Source organism: Haliaeetus albicilla, chromosome Z (assembly GCF_947461875.1).
Source record: "Haliaeetus albicilla chromosome Z, bHalAlb1.1, whole genome shotgun sequence".
In the NCBI taxonomy this organism is placed as follows: Eukaryota; Metazoa; Chordata; class Aves; order Accipitriformes; family Accipitridae; genus Haliaeetus; species Haliaeetus albicilla.
Window position 1 is genome coordinate 61,304,856 of NC_091516.1, and position 19,479 is coordinate 61,324,334.

A 19,479-nucleotide genomic window follows, 5' to 3' on the forward strand; every position below is an offset into this window, starting at 1 on the left:
CAGAAAGTAAAATTGAGCCCAGAATACTACAGCGATGACTTACTGGCACTGTGCTGGAGTCTTCAATAAATCCCTAGAAATGTCTTGCCTGTTATTTTTGCGAGATTGACATCTGGCACATAAGTTTCTCGGCTTCCTTCCCACATGTTCTTGCAAGATGAGATTTATGGATCCTACTAAGAAAGCAGGAGGAATTAAACTGTGTCAAAACCACAGACATTTCACTTGCCATCCCTGGACAGTGGCAAGACCCTCTTCCCTTTTGTGGAAAAAATAACTTGTGCTGAGCTAATGAACAGTTTGATCTGAGATCCAAATTCTATCAGCATTAGTGAGGTGTCATTAAAACCTTGAAGTGCCCTTATGTTCTGTCCAAATAGTCTTTGAAAAGCTTATTTGCTGTCTAGATTTGACAACCTGTACAGCAAACACTGAAATGCTGATGGCTATGATGTACTTTAATCTCCCTCCCTCTGAGGAACAAACCCTGATATATGGAAGACTTTGCAAATCTGCTTGTGTAAAAGCAGCAGTAGCAGTTTGCTAGAGATGAATGATAACTAATGTAAAGTTTGTGCACTGAGACTTATCCTGCTTTTCTATGTCTAGACTAAATAATACCTGTACAGTTTTCCTTAACTGTTAGCAGAATACTTGGTAATAAGGTTCTCGGTGCTAACAGATGGCAGACTTTACATTCATCCTCATGCTGCAGGATAAGACACTGTAGTGTGTATACATCCTGATTACTCTCATTCACTTACTGTCTGATCTCTTTTACGAGGCCAATGACAGCCAGTTCAGAAAAGCTCTCCCTACTACTAAGTCATTACTTTTTTTTTTTTTTTTAATTCCTGGTTGTCTCCTGCAAGGCTGAGGTATAGCTGCCCTATTAACAGAACAAAGCAGTCAGCACCGCTGGCAGATGAGGGTTGTCTATGTGTGTGTGAATTATCTTGTTCTACTGTAATGCCATTCAGTCTTTTACTCAAAACAGGTGAAAAGGGTTCATATGAAGTCTCAGAAGTTTCATTTATAGTGTGGCACTCTAAAATGTTAAATAAGCTGGTGTTATTCCAAGGTGTAGCTGAGCAAAGCACAAACCTGCAGTGGATATCTAGGTCTTGGTAGTCCCTCATCTACAAACACATCTGCTCCATTGGTGAGCATTCATTATGTTAGGCCATGGACTAACGTGTGTATCTCTTACTGTAGCTAGCAGGTCAAAGGAGGGAGGAGGTGAGTTTGATTTCTTCTTTTCCCTGTCTCTATGCCCTCCTTTACTAGAAACCAAACCTTTTCATAGGTAATACCACATTAGCATGCTGTTTATAGTATACTAGAGCTACTGTTCTGTTGATAGTGTGTTAAGGCTGCTGGCTTCCCCCTGGAAAGAGATTTCTGGCATAGAACTTGTACAGGATCCCCAGTGGGGATTGGTGGGAGTAAAGTGCAGTAATTGAAGAGTTGGAGTCACCCAGAGAGCAAGTGAAGAGGTGGATTGCATTTGAAGGCTGCTACTTGGCTCTCTCCACATATGAAGCAGTTGCTCTCAGTCTGGAGGTAAATACAAAATCTCTGCTGGAATTTAGCAGGTGGTTGTAGTGGCTAGGAGTGCCAAAGCAACCTAGTGCTGGACTCGGTGCCAGTTCAAAGCTAGGAGAGCTGGTGCGTTCCCCAGAACGCAGTGGCTTTGATGTCTAGCTGTAGATGTGTAGTGTGCTGGCGCTGCAGCATCACCTCCATTGCAAGATGCTCTTGATGCTGCAAGTGACCAGGTATAGTTCTCTAGGCTTCTCTGAACTGTGCTTCTCGGTGGGACATAATGATAAAGGCCATCTATCTTTCAATCAGGGCTATTGCAATACCAGGCTCTTTAGCAGAGACTCCTAGTTGGTACACAGTTTCATTAGTGCTTTTAGGCAGTTGCAATACGTGCTGTGCAAGCAGCCCCACGCAGTCAGCTTTCCAGGGTATGAACTGTTCGAGGACTGGATAAAACATTTGCCAGCAGTTTCTCTGCATACCTATCTTCTGTCTCAAACTTGTAATTGCAAGTTTAACTCTGTGCCCTAAAGAATGAAAACTTTAAAGATTTAACTTAATGTACTGATATCTCTAATGAGGCATACACAAACTTAATGTAAACAAACTTGTTTCTTCCTCTCGGGAATCAACAAAAACAGTACTTTGACAAACCTAGCAATGGTTTATGTTCTAATATTTTAGCCTTGAAGGAGTGTAAGAAGCCTGTCACTCCTGGAATATGGGGCAGTGGTGAAACATTTTTTCACCCACAGTTAATGCACATCATAGAATAAACAAGTCATTAAATACCTTTGCTTTTACTTCTTGATGGCTAAAATAGCCTCATCCTTGGAATGAAGATTTCACACAGTCTTCCCTGCAAACTTGTAACTGGCAAGAGCTTTACATGGTGCACAGTACTCTTCTCTCCACAGACTCCTCCCATAAAGCTTATCTGAGCAGAACGTGTAATGAACTGTGAATAAATCTTAAGAATACATCAGCTCCAAGTAGTAATTTTTTCTTATTGCTGGCTTTCCCACTGCTTGAAAGGCCAGAGGATCTTTCTGTCATGCTGGCTACAAACACGATTTTGGGCATGGAGTCCCCATGCAAGGCTTGTCTGGCCTTACCCTTGCCAGTGATGTCTGTACTGCATTTGCTGCTAAGCTCTGAAGTGAGAAGTTTCTGTGCGTACTAAGCATATCCTGGTGTTCTTTTCCAGACCACGCGAGCAGAGTTTGATTTGCCAGAGTATTCGGTCCGCCGGCGGTACCAAGACTTCGACTGGTTGAGAAACAAGCTGGAAGAGTCTCAGCCAACGCATCTCATTCCCGTAGGTAGTAAGCAAGAATCTGCTATTAAGGACAGTTCTGTATCTGTCTTCCAAGGGTGATTATTTTGGTGATATGTCTCTTTGGATTTAAATACGGTACTTCATTCCCTTCTAGCAGAGTGGGAAATGCTTCCCATTCTTGACTGATGATGAAGCTTAGACTTTTCTTGGTTGGCACACCTGAGAAGCGAGCTCTGGCAGCCTCCTGTAGGGCAATATGGGTGGTGACTACATTTGTTATGGCATAAATGGAATATGCTTCATCTGTTTGTTCAATTATTATATCTAGGTTTCCAATTATCTGAGGCTTATGGAAGGCCACTCAGGTACTTCAAGTCCTAGTCTCAGTCAGTTTTCAAGATGGCCTTTAGAGCTGGTTTTAAAGACAGTATTTTAGAAGTATTTGTGCTAACATTTAGTAGCAGAGACTGGCAAATTTTAGCGTCTGGCTTGGTAGTTATTGCATGCCTTCAGTAGGCAGAAATTTAGCTAATGATGTTAGCTAAACTACTGTACGCCTTCTTGTCACTGAAGCTGGCGGCCCAACCACCTTATGTGATATGAAGAGGTTGATACTGATCTTCAGCAGTCTGTTTTTCATGCTGTAGAAGATGTGAAAAGGTAGGAAGCCTGTGGGATCACCACCATCAGCTGTTTTGAACAAAGAAATTAAAAAAGGCCTGTAGGAGGTAAATTATTGGGAAATAGCAACACTGCTAGCATACCTTAGCTTGCCCATCTGGGATGAGGGGGAAGTTTCTCTGCTCTCCCTCCCTCAGCAAGGACTAGGCTATGTGAGAACTATTCAGTTAGGTTGTTCCAGGGTAGAGAGCTATTTAAGTCCTTAATTACTCTGGGACTTGCCTCTAAGTGAAATAATAGCTCAAAGATAAGAAATACTTCACAAAATCATGTGACACCACTAACTGGCAGCAAATATGTTTACTGAGGGGTAGGGAGAGGAGAAGAGAGAGAGTGAGCTTGCCAGGGTAAGGGGGAGACATGAGATTAATGTGTTAGCTGCCCAGACACTCTCTTCTCCCTTCCTGTTCCCTGAACAGCTGGAACTATTGAGGTTAAGCTTGTACAGATTCCTGAGTGTACCAACAGGCTGCCAGTCCTGCCTGAAGGCTGCAACGCAATAAATAATAGTCTAGTAGCAGAAGGTGAGTCACAGCCAGGGAATCAAGCTGCTTTGCTGTGACCTGGAATTCGTTGCACACAGAACGGCAAATTTGGCACAAGTGGCTCTAATACTGGACATGAAACCAGCTGCAGAACAAGGCAATCTCTTAAGTGGCTCTCATTTAGACAATCTGGAAGCATAAGAATGTGCTGCCCTCTTTTATCTGTCTATGCACAGGTTAGCAGTTGCGGAATTTCCTGTTAACCTCCTCCATGCAGTGGTATGGCAGGGAGATTGCTGAATGCTTTATGTATTTATTGCCTAGAAGTAGATGGGGAATAGAAGCTAAAGGCTGTTTCAGGTGCACTGTAATTCAAGTGTATTCTGAAAGGATGTTTCAATCCAATCTAAGAGTATCTGTATTTGTAACTGAAGATAATGCAATCCCTGGAGGCCTTCTGCCCGACAAAATACCGAAACGGGGTTGTCTTCCTAATCTTGGTATAGTGAATCTGCCTAAAATCTTCCTGTAACAAATGATGTGTCTTCTCAGTGCAGCATGTCATGATAGCCTACACTTAGGAGCCAAAACTAAACTGAATAGGGGTTCCTTTTCATCTCTTTGGTTACTGATTTTTTTTAACTTTTTTTTTTAAATTATCTGAGACTTACTCTAATCTGTGCTTTCAAACAACAGTAAAAATGCTCTCAGATCTGTCTCTAGACTAGAAAGATAAGCCTAACATGGCCAAGGATCTTGTCTTTGGTGATGTTTGGATCCTTGAAGCCATTTGTGACTATAGTGAACCCTGCTCACATATCGCAGTGGGGAAAAGTTAGAAAGACTCTTAAGCTGGAAGACTGTAAGTCAGATAAGTAACACAGTTAAAGCAGAATATCACTTGCTAGCTGTGTGTACTGTCTACTTGGGATGGAACTCCAAAGGCCTAAAATGTAAAGGACTGTAACTACTGCTATTGCTAAAAGCAGATTAAATGGCAGAAGCCTCTCTAATAGAGGTGCACTCTTCTGTGGGTCTAAAATGCTCAAACTTTAGTGATGATTCAGTGGCAGTTTGCATGCATTTGGTTGAACTAGGGTTCTTTAGTCTTCCACCTTGTCCTATTCCTTCTGCATATGGTGCTGAGCTAGTGACTTCCTGAAGTATAGAGTCCCAGCTAAAGTTACAAAGCAAGGGAAGAGAATTTCTCCCCCCTGAAGACTACTGCACTAAGCATTATTCTTCTGAAGAAGTCTAATTAGAGTGTATCTTACACTGGTTTAACTAGAATGACTAATCTGAATGCTAAGCATAATAAGATAAGTCTTAAATTATAAGAACTAAATACAGTGCTTAAAACGTAGCTGTGTTGCAGCTAAGTCAGGCTGGCTGGGTTTTTTTAGGAGGTGCAATCTTCATGTACATCCCACATCAGCTAGGGTATGGTGGGAGAGGCATACTTATATGCAGCTTTTTTTACTTTGCGTTACTTTTGTCACAGATTTTAGGTAACAAAGACTCTTTGCAGAGGAGAATTCTGATTCCTGATTTGGGTGAAAATGGCTGTCATTGCTAGTCTAAGAGTAAGCAGATTATCTGTCTGGGCAGAATGTTTCACAAGAATAAAATGCAAAGCACAGTTTTAAAAATTATATTAATCTTGGAGTCTATGCTGTCTGGAGAGAACAAAAGCAGATCTAGTGGTAGAGCTGAGACTAACCATGCTGAAGCTTAAAGAGTTATCTTCCATCTGAAGTGGTACTTTAAAGTCTGGAGTCTTACTGTAACAGGAGGGACTGCAGAACTAGCAAGTATGGAGGCAGACTTGAGCTTACATGTTAAGCTGAACTGCAGAGATGAACCGGTGGTATCAAAATAGGAGTAAGGTGAAAGAGTAGATAGTAACAAAGGTCTGCCAACATTACACAAACATGCTCAAGAATGTCAGCTATGATAGATGACTGACTGTGCAAGTGCTTCAGGAAGGTTCCAGCCTGGACCACTCGACCGTGCTCGTCTGTCTTTGCTCAGTGTAGTGCTATTACTAACACTATCAGCCCTTTACAGAAGGGCCCTCCCTGTCCAGGAGCTATAAATTGTTCAGAATGCAGGGGAAAAGAGTAAGTAGAATTGTTAAATTTTCTCGGTTTTCTTGGACTGAACAGACTTACTTTAACATCAGGGTGTGTGTGCATGAATTGCTGTAGTGAATAGTGTGCAGCTCTGCTGGCATCTCTTTTAGAGCTGGAGCTTGAACATGGATAGCGGTAGGAGGGAACTCTCTAAGCTATGCTAGAAGTACCTAGTGTGAGGACTGTCTGGGCTTCACTGGTGTGGGTCTCAGCTGAAGCCACTCAGTAGAATTGCTAGCATTCTAGCATTAGGCCAGACCAGCTCAACAGTAATTCAGAGCAAGGCTTGCATCCCATCTGATGTATGGTTCCTGTTAGCAAACATAACACTTCAGTGCCTGTTAAGACTGCAGTTTGATTGCTTTGTATGTTTCCAAAAAGCAGAAACAAGTTTTTGGTCTTCTGAATGTTGTGCATTTTGCTTGTCTCTGACAGCCTCTTCCTGAGAAATTTGTGGTGAAGGGTGTTGTCGATCGCTTTTCTGAAGAGTTTGTGGAGACGAGGAGGAAAGCATTAGACAAATTCTTGAAGAGAATAACTGATCACCCAGTGCTTTCTTTTAATGAGCACTTCAACGTGTTTCTCACAGCCAAGGTAAGCCAGGAACTTCCAAACACAGTCATTGACAGGGACAACAGAATAGGCACCTTTGCAGTCTCTTTTGAAATGAAGGTAAAAAGGCATTAATAAAACTACACATGCAGGTCAGAACTTCCCCTAAAATACCAGAGAGTTGTTAGGGACCCTGAATGTTGTGTGTGACAGACCCCTGTGTGTGACAACTGTATGGGTTGCCTTTGCTTGAAGGGAGGGGTGGTCTGTCGATTTACAAATTCAGTTCTCCAGACTTGCTTGTTTTGTATCGCTGTGTCTAGAACATATGCCTCTGATGCAAGAAAGGTTCAGAATTTAGAAAACTGTAGACTTTGTAAAATCCTGTTTTGGCGAGGAGGAAGGTGGAGGAGGAGAGATCTCTTGCACAAAAGCTTACAAGTTTCTTAACTTTTTTCTTGTCTGTGCCTTCTAGACTGCTTGTACTTGTTGCCCTCAAAACTAAGCATGAAGACCTTATTCTTGTTTGTTCTCAGTCAACAACTTCATGCTCATCTTCTGCGTGACTCACCCATAAGTGGTGCAATTTTCTTTAGCTGTCTTTTGAACTGCGTTTTAAATAAGACTAGAAGGACCTACAGTCACGTTTGGGTTTGACCTGATAAGTGAAGAGAGCTGTAAAAGCATGTCTTTCCAATGTCACATTATGCTAGCTCTCTCAAATGTGACACTTAATTTGAGCTTACTTCAGGCTCATGCTCTGCTTGCTGGTAATGTGAGACTCAATCTCCAGTTCCCTTTTATTTCCCCTCCATGGTGAACTTAACTGCTGAAACAAGCCAGAAATGCAGAATTTGTTTAGCACCTTGATAGTTAAATGTCAGATAGCTTTGTTCTGCTTTTCAGCTGTCAAAGCATGATGCAACTTTCTTAGCTGCTTAGTCATCTTCTCCCACCCCTGCAAAATAAACAGTAAGGGCTGTATTCTCAGCCCCAGGCAGGGCTTGCCTTGAGAATACAGAGCATCCAGGGAGGCTCAGGGAAAAGGACATGTGTTCTTCTGGCTGTCTCTAGTGTTGGAACTTGCTCTATTGCAGCAGTGAGGTGTCAGTTCAGTGTGCTAGGACTTCAGAATTTAGTTGCTGCAGAAAGTCATGAGACCACCTCCTGGCTGAAAAAGAGAAACCAACCTTTCTTCAAGTTCCCTGTTTGGACCAGTAACACACCAGAATGTGTGAGAGAGTAAGTGAGTGATTTTGAATTAAAGGGTTGTCTTCTGATCCCTGCTTGCAGATAGTGCTTAGGACAGGTAGAATGCAAGAGTCAAGGACCCACTGCATTTAAATGCAAACATAATCCAAAATTATAGTAGCTGCTAATATGTCAGGTTCTCTTAATCAGACTTAGATTTGTCTTATAAGAACTTGGAAAGAATACCATAGTACATGTTTTGAAGATGGCTGTTGGATTCTTTTAAAGAACACTTAAGCTTTTAGTCTAGTCTGTAATACCATATCTTGATTCTCAGCCTCTACGGGTCTACTTGGGTTGAAAACATCTCTTCCCCAGACTGCATAGGATAACCTAGTTAGAGCGCTTAATCCTGTTTTGCGATGTTGAATAGTGACCCCTGCTGGAAGGAGTAAAATGCAAAATGGTCGACCTTTTGGCTAACAAGTTTTTTCTGATGTGCTGTCAAGGTGAAATCCCCTGAATATTGTAGGTAAACAACCTTGTTAACATAAGTTGTCTGAATGTTGATTTATGCAAACGTGTAAAGCATTGACGAGGAAGTTTAAGCTTTCTGTGCAGGCAACATGGCTACATCTGACCCAGCCTGAGCTGCCCTCTGTCTTGCAGAAAAGCTGTGCTAGTCTTCCCATGCTGTGCGTTTTCTGTGCAGTCTTCCCCACCCTTCTATCTGACCACACAACTGGTGTGATGTGACTGCTGACCAAATAGGCATGCAATGTGTAGCTCTGTACTAGGTCATCAGAGCCAGCTGGTGCATTTGCATAATACTGGTATTGTGGGCTACGACTTAAAAGTATGTATGGATGAATGGCATGAACACTATCAGTGCAAACAGAGCTGTTAATATCACTACTTCCCTGGTGACAGTACAGGAACATGGGAAAGTCTGGCCATGTGCAAAGGTGGACCACTAACTCATTTATAATGTACTTCATACCATTCTTCTGGATAGTTTATCTCCATCCGGAGGTAGTCTTGAAACTGTGCTCAGCTGTACAACTTGTATAACGTGAGGTTTTGTCCAAGGCTACATGTCACATGTAATCTTTTGCCTTCACATAATTTGATCTTGACTAGAAAGTATCTCTCACTATATTAATCTTCCAACAAGCAAGTGAAATATTTCTAAACTGTTTGGGTTTTTTTAACTTCCTAGGATCTTAATGCCTATAAAAAGCAAGGAATGGCATTGCTGTCAAAGATGGGGGAGTCTGTCAAATACGTTACAGGAGGCTACAAATTAAGAAGTCGGCCACTGGAGTTTGCAGCCATTGGGGAGTATCTAGACACATTCTCTCTCAAGCTTGGTACCATTGACAGAATAGCACAACGGATTATCAAGGAACAGTTGGGTAAGGACACAAGGTTCTCTATCACAATACTTCAGTCTGAGTGCTCTGTATCTCATTCTGGTTGATGGTGTGACCAAGACAACTTGTGTCAATGATTCTGCCCTGTAATGAGCCACACAGAGCAAAATCTAATGCCTCTTACAGATTTAAAACAGGCCCAAAGCCTAACGCAGTATCTTACTTTAGCTCAATTCTCCAAATATTTTTTTAAAATGGCTCGTGTTGTTATACCAACCTACTTTCTTACTAGAGTTATTTTTGGAAAGACTTTTGGGAGAGGGAAAAACCAGTACATTCCATCTGGAGGAGTAGAGGTGGAATTCCTAGACGAAGATAACCTTTACAGACCTGTCTTAGCAGACCCAAGTTTTACATATGTTTAAAAAAAATTACTTTGGCTACTGCACAGATGCAACTGTCTTTGTATTGGAAGCTTGTAGGAATGGTCAGTTAAGCAGGAGGCAACTTGGACCTGTCACCTGTGCAGCCATAGAGCTCTGTCTATTAAGATGCTAATGTAACACAAGACTTGACTCCTGGGGGAGTTAATGTTTGCCAAGCTTGGTGCATAGTTTCTCCTGTTTGGTGTGAGTGTTTGCAGATCCTTGTGCCTCACTCTTACTCCGTTAATCTACTTTTCCATCTGCCTTTTGCAGAATACTTGGTGGAACTACGAGAATACGGACCTGTTTATTCAACCTGGGGAGCGCTAGAGGTTGAGCTATCGGAGCCACTGGAAGGGTTGTCTGCCTGTATTGGGAACTGCTGCACAGCTCTTGAAGAACTCAGTGAAGACATGACAGAAGACTTCCTGCCTGTGCTTAGGGAATATATATTGTACTCGGAGTCAATGAAGGTAAAGAGAGCCCTGTGGCAGAATTGACACTGTCATTGGTGTTTGCATGCAGTGATGCATCAGTGAGTTCATTCTTTCTAATAGCAGGAAGGGTTGGTGGTGGGGAAAGTCGGGAAGTAAATAATGCATTAGGTAGGAGGATGTTTTCATAATCAAAACAAACCTAGGTATGCTGACCGGGTACTGCATGGGTAGCATTACCTATCTGCTCTCCTATTCAGTCAAGCTAAGGTCAGTAATGCTAGGGTGCACACAAAGTGTTGAAGAGTTGCTTATTCATTGGAGTGGCAGGTGGTACTCTGTAGGAGACATCCTGTGGCTGCCTAGAATCTTCTCTTTGAATTGTCAGAAAGTCAGTCATGGCTCAGCTCTTCACTACTGGGTCAGTGTCTGGCCCTGCAGAAAAAGTAGCATTAGCAGCTTCTGTCACTTTTATGTAGCAGGGTTGGCTGGCTCCTTTTAGAACCACGTGTCCAAATGACAGACACTGCTTCCTCTCTCATCCCCATACCCTAGGCAGGATGTATCTGTTGTAAAGTTCTGTTAAGTTCTGCATACCAAGTAGCTGCTTAACGATGTTGTTCTGTGACTCTTAATCACCCTAGGAACTTGGTATCTTATGGCTTATGCAGAAGTAATAAAAGCTACTTCAATGCAGTTTTTATTCTCTTTAAGTTAAGGAGCATTGGTAGTCAATTCCACTGCATTGAAGAAATGGGGGAAAGAATTACTGAGTTAACTGCACTGAAAACTGAACCTAAGGACTCTAGTTCGGCTGTTAAAGCTTTTCACCAAATGCCATGGTACAGTATGTATTAGCAGTCCCTCTATAGGGTACTAACAGACAAATTCCTTCTGAGGACTTGCCACTTGGAACAACTGTCACAAGGCTATGGTATGCACTTCTTTAGAGATCTAATAATGTTTTAAACCTACAGTCTGAACATGGTGGTCCTTCTTAATCTTAGTCATCCTATACTTCTCAAACTGAGATTTGAAACACCTAGAGCTTTCTTTTCCCAGCTTCAGATGGCTAGTTGTATGGCTCTTGTCTTGCCTGGCTGAATGATTCTTTTGAAGGCTTTGCACTAATTCCCTGAGTATACTCTTTGCTTTCGTAGTCATGGTATTGACCCTAGCATAAACAAGGTGCATTTTATTTATAGGACTATTAACACCCAAGTATTGCTGGAACACCCTGAGCTGTAGATGGAAGCCTTGACCCAGGGTGTTCAGACTTAACCTTACTCTGTAGGAAGGGGGGTGTGTGTGTGTTTGTGTACTTACAAATAAACAGAGCATGAGTGTTGTGGTTTAAGCCTAGCCAGCAGAAAAGCACCATGAAGCTGCTCACTCCTCCCCACCCTGGGAGGAACTGTGGTCAGTTCATCACACGTTGTCTCTGCCGCTCCTTCCTCCTCAGGGGGAGGACTCCTCACTCTTCCCCTGCTCCAGCGTGGGTCCTTCCCACAGGCTGCAGTTCTTCAGTGACACACTGCTCCAGCACAGGCTTTGCCATGGAGTCATGGCCATCTTTGGAGGCATCCACCTGCTCCAGCGTGGGCTCCTCTCTCCCTGGGCTGCGGGTGGGCATCTGCTGCCCCGCTCCCCTCCGTGGGCTGGGGGGGGACAGCCTGCCGCCTCACCACGGGCTGCGGGGGCATCCACCTCCTCCCCTCCTTCCTCACTGACCTTGCTGCCTGCACAGGGCTTTCTCTCGCATCCCGCTCTCCTCCCCCGCTGCAGGTTCCCCTTCTTCAACCTGTTCTCCCAGAGGGCTCCCGCCATTGCTGACGGGCTCGGCCTTGGCCAGCGGCGGGTCCCACTCGGAGCCGGGGAAGCTTCTGGCAGCTTCTCACAGGAGCCGGCCCTGCGGCCCCCTACCCTGCTGCCAGAAACCCCACCACACAGACCCAAAACAATGAGGCTAGTGGTTAAAGCTTTTAGCCCAGAACATGTGCCTTTTGATGCTACAAAGGCCATGGCGTACTGGAGATGGCATCTAAAGTGGCAAGCTGAGTTGTGAGAGGTGCTTTTCACAAATGTAGCGTGGGAGGATTTTTTTTAAGCTAAAAAGCAAGGGTTTCTTCTGCTGAAGAGGTACTTCAGGCAGTTAAACACCACTTACTACAGGAAGCATGGCATTAAAGACTTGCAGCTAGACTACCTATTGGCTTGGAGACAGGCCCATTCAAAAAGGGCTCTTGTCAGAGGACAGCAAAGACACTAAGTGCAGTCTCCACGCTAACAGGCTTGCCTGAAGCACCTCTTCAGCTAAAGAAACCCTTTTTAGCTTAATTTTTAGACAGCTGACTTAACTTTCTAGTGCCCTAAAGGACTCACTCTTCCTGTCAGTTGTTCTCTGGTAATGAACTGAACATACTCATTGTGTTGGTGCTTTGGAATGGGTTGGATCTAGAAACCACACTTGCAAAATAGCAGTTAATAGCAAATAAGGATTATGCTGTTTTGTGTCCAGCTTGGGCATCTCATTAGCTTTGTTGGAAAATCAAGAAAGAAACCTATTGCTAGCCAAGGCAGACTGTTCCTATTTTTCTTCACTCCCAAATACCAAAACTGAAATCTCTGAGGTCATACCAAGTGCAGTTTTCTTACGCTAGAAAATACCAGTCTGTTACTATTTCTGCAGTAAGCAGCTACAGAACTGTCTTCCCAGATGCCATAAAACCATGTAAGTAACTGTAAAGGAGGCTACACTTGGAGTGTGGGAGGCTTTCTGCTGAAAAGGCTGTCCTCTTCACTAGCAGTGCAGTCCTATTCATCAGCTGCTGTGAGGCCTGCTTGTGAAATTGAAGACTGTTTTGGCCTACAGAGCACAGTTGTTGGACAGGGTACTTGGTGGAAGGCAAGTCTCTAGGCACTAGGAGTTCAGTGCAACCTTGGTAGCTTTCTCTGTTGCACACTGTACCCCAGGTGTAGGTATAGGAACTTGTAGAGCAGTCTCTAGCTGGGTGAATGTCCCTCAGTGTAAGAACTGCCAGGTTATCTTCACTGGTGTTTTAGAGACTAATGTTCACTTTAGTGTCTTCAGGAGCACTGTTATATGTGAGCGGGAAGCCTGAGGGAACTGCACATACTGAGGCAAAGCCCAGTAGTTCTGGTTGAAACAAATATTGGCTGACTCCAGGGAAGCCCCGTCTCTGGGTTCATTTAAAAGATTTACAGAAGTGGGGAGAGGCTGGCTTTGCAGGCTTGAGTTAAATGTTGCTGGGAGTGTCTAGGAGAGACCTTTTCCAAAACACAGGTCATGTGTGAGATGGCCAGATGATTTCTCAAATCCTGGTGCAGTGAGGCACTTGTCAACAAACGTGAGGTACCACATTTTTTGTGGTATGCTGGTGTTCCCCAGGGAGGCAAGTGCAAAGGACAAACTCAGCTCTACATAATTCAGTGGTGGTATTAAAATGTTATATGATCTCTGTATGCTTATCACCTGATAAGCCTTTCTGGCAGTGTTGTGATTCCTAGCTGTGTGCTTGGACATTACTTCTAATGCATGTTTAAAACAAGCACCACATGAATAACTAACTCTGTCTTTAAAAGTGTGCAGTAAATAAGGATCCTCTTGTGAGATCTGGTTGTAGTAGGAAGCTATATGGTGTGCAAATGGCATAGGATTGCAATTCAAGAAAGGAGGCTGATGGCAAACTCCTGAAGCTCCTTCAGAGATCTGGGCCAAGGTGGAATTTTTCAACTAAATACAAAATGGAGAAGGACCTGCCTCACTGAAAGCAAGCTAAGTCTTGTTTGTACAGGGACTGGTGGTTTAGTCCTGTCCTCAAATAACTGAAATGTGGTGTGTGAGTTTGTTCTGCTTGGTGTTGGTTTCTTCCAACTTTTAAAAAAAATTTTTATTTTTTACTTTTTTTTTTTTTTTTTTCCTTCTAAGTGAGGCCTTAACTAGTGGAAGTATTGCATGGGTTGTGGTAAGTCTGGGGAAACTTGGCACAGAGTTTTTCGAAGGAGCTGCTGAAGCTTTAAGGCATTGATCTGCAACTGAGAAGAGATTGCCTGGAGGTGCCAGAGGAAACACTTCCTTTCACATATGGGACAAGTGAAAGGGAAGGCAGTATTTTTCTCATGACTTACAGGTCAGCCATTAATGGATACTTAAAGCTGTATTCAGAAGCATATTGTTAATGGTCCACAGTGGATGGACTTGAGCACTTAAAGAGAAATAAGACACCTGCCCTTTGAATCTAATCTGCTGGTACCTGTTAATCATTGGCTACTCCTGGTACAGATCCAGCTTACTGCACTAACTTGAGGTTTCTATAGGCTGAATGCAATTGCTGGAGGTGGTTGTTTTTCTGAGAAGAAATTTCAGTTGACTCAGGTTCAAGAGGTAATACAAAGTAGAAATATCTGTTAAATCTCTCAGGCTTTTGTTGCATTGGTAACCTCAGTCGCTTAAGGGCTATTCCACATAGTTGCTTAGATTTCAAAAGGAATGGGAATGCTGTGTTTTTTTCAAGTGTTAAGCTGTTGAAGGTGAATTTTTCAGTTTTGCCCCCTCTTTTTGCCTAAACGTATAGCAGCTTTGTGCATGGGGTGGCATTCCAATTTACCATGGACTGAGGTTTGTAAGAATATTGATTGCAATATCTTCAGTCTCTACTCTAGAGCAACTGCACTGGTGATGTTCCCTTGGCTTAAGGGGGAGGAAGGGGAAGATGATGATTAGTAGATACAGGGTTCATACATCTTTAATTAGGAAACAGATCTTGGTGAGACTGGCTCTTAGAGCTCTGAGAACTACACTTTTAAACAGATATTTCTGTAGGCAGCAGAGCATGTGACTAGTCCTGTTTTACTAGCCTTGTCTGAAACTAGTCATTTTAAAATGTTCAGATTTACAGGTGCCTCAGCAGTGAGTGTTGGCTGACTTCCCTCTGAACATTTTAAATAATAACTTTGCATCAACTGAGTTCTAAAAAATTACTAGTTGTTTCCTTGTGAAGACTGGAGAAGTAAGTTGCCCACTTTTGCAGAAACAGAACTGCTTATTTTTTAGTAGTATATTCTTAAAAAGACTAACTTCTGTGGTTGTTATTAAATTGTAAGACTGTAGTACAACCTTAGTGGAGATCTTGACTTGTGGCTATATTACAAGATAAAGGTAGCATCTTTTGCTCTCTATGCCGAGAATACTCCGTCAATAAAATGTTTTACTGCTTGTGAAACTCAGTTGGGTAGTTCAGTGCTTTTCACGTAAATTGTTCTTTTCAAAATTTTAATTTTTTTTAGTTAAACCAACAATGAAACTCCCCAAACTGATCTAAAAGCAAAGCTTTTGTTCTAGTGCAATAATGTAACAGCTTGCTATAAAAGACTTTGAGGAGTCTTTGTAAGTGAAAAGGGAGATGTAGTACCTTCTGTGGTGGCCTTCCTGTCTCTTAGGCTATGCTGTTTTCTGTTTGGTGCTTGAGGATGTCAAAAGTTTTGCACTAGTTCTTGACAGCTTGGATGCTCTTGTTTATATCCTTTTCATGCTAATAATCGGTCAAATGATAAATTGAATTTACTTAGTCAGGGTAATATTCATGGTGACATGACAGCTTCTATCTTGCATGCCTCCAGCTTGTCCAAAACTTCAATTTTCTCTGACCCTGCCAGCTGCTGGAGAGCAAATACTTTGTTTTTAAAAGCTACTCCCTAAATACTGTAAAATAAGAGAAAGTAAGTCTGAAAGTCTGACTTTGGACTCAGTTAGCACTTAAGCTGTATCACTTTGCAGTTTCTTGCAGGCTGGGGAGGGAAGGAACAAGATCTCACAGTTGTCTTTTCTCTTGCCCATAGAACGTGTTGAAGAAGAGAGACCAAGTTCAAGCGGAGTACGAAGCAAAACTGGAAGCAGTAGCCTTGAAAAAGGAAGACCGTCCAAAGGTTAGCACTTCAAACTAGTCTACAAAACCAGCTTGCACTTACATTACTTCCTGAGAAGAATGGAGAAACAGAACTTGCTTTGTCTGGCTCTGGTGGCTTCTTTGCAGTATAAGCAGTTTCTGGCAGAACAGAAATTTGTTGTTGGCAAGCTGGTGTGAAATAAAGCCCTAGGTATGAATATATATAACCTGTCTAGCAACTTATGTACTACTGATATCCCACCATTCAGAGCCGGGTGGTTCTGAGCAGTGTAACACTCCAACCACAGCTAGGCAATCAGTGTTCAGTTGGAGTGTTCAGTGACATGGACTGAAGTAGTGGTAGATAGACCATGGTGATTTGGCAGTACGTCAGCTAGCTGAGTTAAGGTCCTAGCCCTGGCACTGTTGAACTGTACTGTAGGACTCCTGTTTTGGCTGTGGAAGACTCTGTGTTTTGCCTCTTCTGCTAGGGAGCTCTTCCTCTGTGATGCCGAACAGACACAGCAGGTATCAGTGGGTGACAGGTTTTGGCCGGGCTTCATGCAGAAGCAAAACTGTAAACTCTCATGCTTGTGCTGCCACCTGCTTTCCGCATGAGGCAATGTGCAAGAGGCCTCTCTCAAATCACTGCAACTTTCACCGACAATGACAACATGTTTTGTTCCCTTCCTCTGCTTGGGGCTTTTTGGTTCCCCTTTGTGTTAATAATTAATAGATTACTTTCCAGTATTAGGACTCCTGTACAATAATCTTACAGGAGGTTCACATAATGTCTTGAATCTAAGAAGCTGAAGAGGACCAGGGCATAGAAATGCAAACTAGTATTTTTCTGATCTTGTGTCTGTTGTGGACTCTACAAATAGTGGTGTCTTAGGTATCTTGTGGTGCTCTTGTATTTTAGTCTTTTGCCTGCCCCACTGCTGGCTGGTGTGGTATGTACTCTTACTTCCTCAGTGTAGGTTTGTATGAGCTGGTATTCTAACAAGTTGTATGTAGGATGAAGGGAACTAAATCTAGCATATCCAGCAAGCCAATTGCGGTTTTTAGGCATTTGACTTTATCAAGGTTTTGATGCAGTGGAACTGCTGAACTTTACTAGTGTCTCAGCTGCTGAAAGGCTTTTGCACCTCACCTCTCTGGGATTATTGTGTAAAGCACAGCACTTAAATAGCTGTCTAAGAATTTTTTGAATACTTATGTCTCCTCTCCAGAGTATAAGCATATCTTTTGGCAAGTCCTTGTACCTGTTTTCTAAGATAAGTCTTTTGTGTCATTTACAAGTTGAAGTTGAACAAACTAATAGAACTTCTTGCATGTTCTTAAAATACTAGCTCAAGATTTTCAGATCGTTCCACCTGAAGGGAATGTCCTCGTCTGTAAGAGCTGGTAGCTCAGAGCTGTGGCTAGCCCCACATCTTACATTCAGTGAGGTCTCCTGGCTTCCCTGCTGGAAACTAAAAGCAGACAGAGGGTCATGAGCTGGGTTATGCAGTGAACGGCATTTGTGTTCCTTTCGGCATATTTAGCTGATTTGGCAGGAATTATGTTAAAAAAAACAAAACAGAACCCAAAAGCCCCCCAGACCTTAAGGGAAAAAAGGCCTACTTTTGGATCACGAAATAAGGGCCTATCATTACTTGTTAATCTCTTCCCCTGGAGGGCATTCTGAGACTCTCTGTACACATAATCAGATTGGCTTCACAAAGCTCTGTCGGTGTCATTAGGTCATTCTCACGTTGAGATGATCACCTTAGAACTTGGTGGCCTATAAATGCAGAAGGCTTGTAGGGCTACTGTAAATGTCTGTCAGCAAATACTGCTCAAGAGTGCTGAAGTTTACACCAAAAACATAGTGTGTGTGGTGTTTTTTAACGCTAGCATAACAGTGTTAGTGCAGGGTCTGCAGCCTTTCTATTTCTAACACGTACAGTGGTGAAGTGCTTCTTACCCATTTCTGACCCACACTGGAGCTGGTTTTGCAGTAATCCAACCAATATGGTGAAATACAGGCATTGTTTCCCTTTGAGATGAAGTCCACCTCTGATGGCTGAATTTATTCTGTCTGCCTTAAGGCTTTGCAGTGTGGTGATCTGTGGGAACAGTAAATATGGCAGTGCAGAACTTGAAGTAGAAGATGACCATGTGTATTTACAGAAAAAAAACCCCCAAACAGTATATGTTTCCAGAGAACTAGGAAGGTAGAAATATCATATACAGAGATTAGTTGCCTAATAAGTGTTGTATTTGCTGTGCTTCAGGACCATTTGTTACGTGGTAATGATGCTGTAGAGGAGTTCTGAAAAAGTGGACATGCTTATGCTGCAAGCAATGCCATTTGTACTTGACCACGCTAAATTCTAGATGTGAAGCATACTTAGACTCTGGTCTTTTGAAGAACTATGTGAAGAGGAATAAATGTAGGTGCAGAACTAACATTATCATATAATGAGGTGACCAGACTCCTGAATATACAATTTTATGCTCAGTTCTTGCCTGCATGTTCATCTCTTCTCAGTTTAAGTTGGCTTACTAAAATAGTGATGGGCCCTTCCAGAGTTTATTGCAGTTTGAGCCAGTTATCACATGATTTTGGGGTTTGGGTTTTTTTGAGCTATTCAAATAGCTGAGAGCAGCCATCATTAAGAAAGTAGCAACTTCCCCCAAAGTGCAATCTTCTTTCTTCTCAGTTCCTAGTTGCTAGCTAACAATGAATATCTGCACTGGTAAAAGCAGATACATCAGCATTGATATTTTAACTTAAGCCCAAATTTGATGTTAGAACTAGAACCTCTCTTTTCATTAACCTTGCAGTAGATATAAAGTGCTTAAAAGCTGTTAATTAACCTAACATTTTGTTTCGACTACTGAGTTGCAACTTCTGTTCTGGGAAGCTGCAGTTTTGGAAGGAAAGGTATTTACTCTCCCAAATAGGACTGGCGCATGTGTAGACACTGCTTTCATGATGCCTGTGGAGACTTAGCTGGAGTTCATTGCTGTCGTTCCTTAATTAAAGTGTATGTGACACATTTGCTGACCACTGGATTGACCCTGTAGCTCTGAACTCATACAGCCCTCTCGGCCTGACCTGCAGGAGAACTGGCTGTGAGAAAGAACGGTGGGTTGTTTTTTGTTTTTGTTTTTTTTAATAGCTTCGTTGTGGTTTCAGATCCTAGCAGAAGAAGCAGGAAGCTGGTGAGTGCTTAGAAACTAACTTAATTGGATTGGGAAATCTTATATGGTTTTGCTTCCAGACTTCATGACTCTTTCTCTTGATAGCCTACCCTTTCCCATTAAGATAGCAGAGTACTTGCAAATATGACACAGGGCATACTTGCCTTGAGGGGAGTATCTTCTAAACTTCCTAGCCACTGGCTTGGTAGTTCTTGTCTGAAGCCTACAAGAGAACTCCATGTCTGGAGTTGTAGCAGATTGGATTCTGTAGCTAGAAGTATGGT

The 19,479-nt window shown here is 42.6% G+C and overlaps 1 protein-coding gene across 1 annotated transcript in view; it reads left to right on the forward strand.

Annotated features, from left to right (window-relative positions):
- The window catches only part of SNX30 (sorting nexin family member 30), a 53,208-nt gene that overhangs the window by 25,282 nt on the left and 8,447 nt on the right, over positions 1–19,479 (forward strand). The window contains exons 3-7 of the mRNA XM_069776601.1: positions 2,753–2,863; positions 6,558–6,716; positions 9,085–9,280; positions 9,937–10,136; positions 15,957–16,043. Of these exons, the coding sequence (XP_069632702.1) occupies positions 2,753–2,863; positions 6,558–6,716; positions 9,085–9,280; positions 9,937–10,136; positions 15,957–16,043 (753 nt within the window). The remainder of the gene's footprint in view (positions 1–2,752; positions 2,864–6,557; positions 6,717–9,084; positions 9,281–9,936; positions 10,137–15,956; positions 16,044–19,479) is intronic.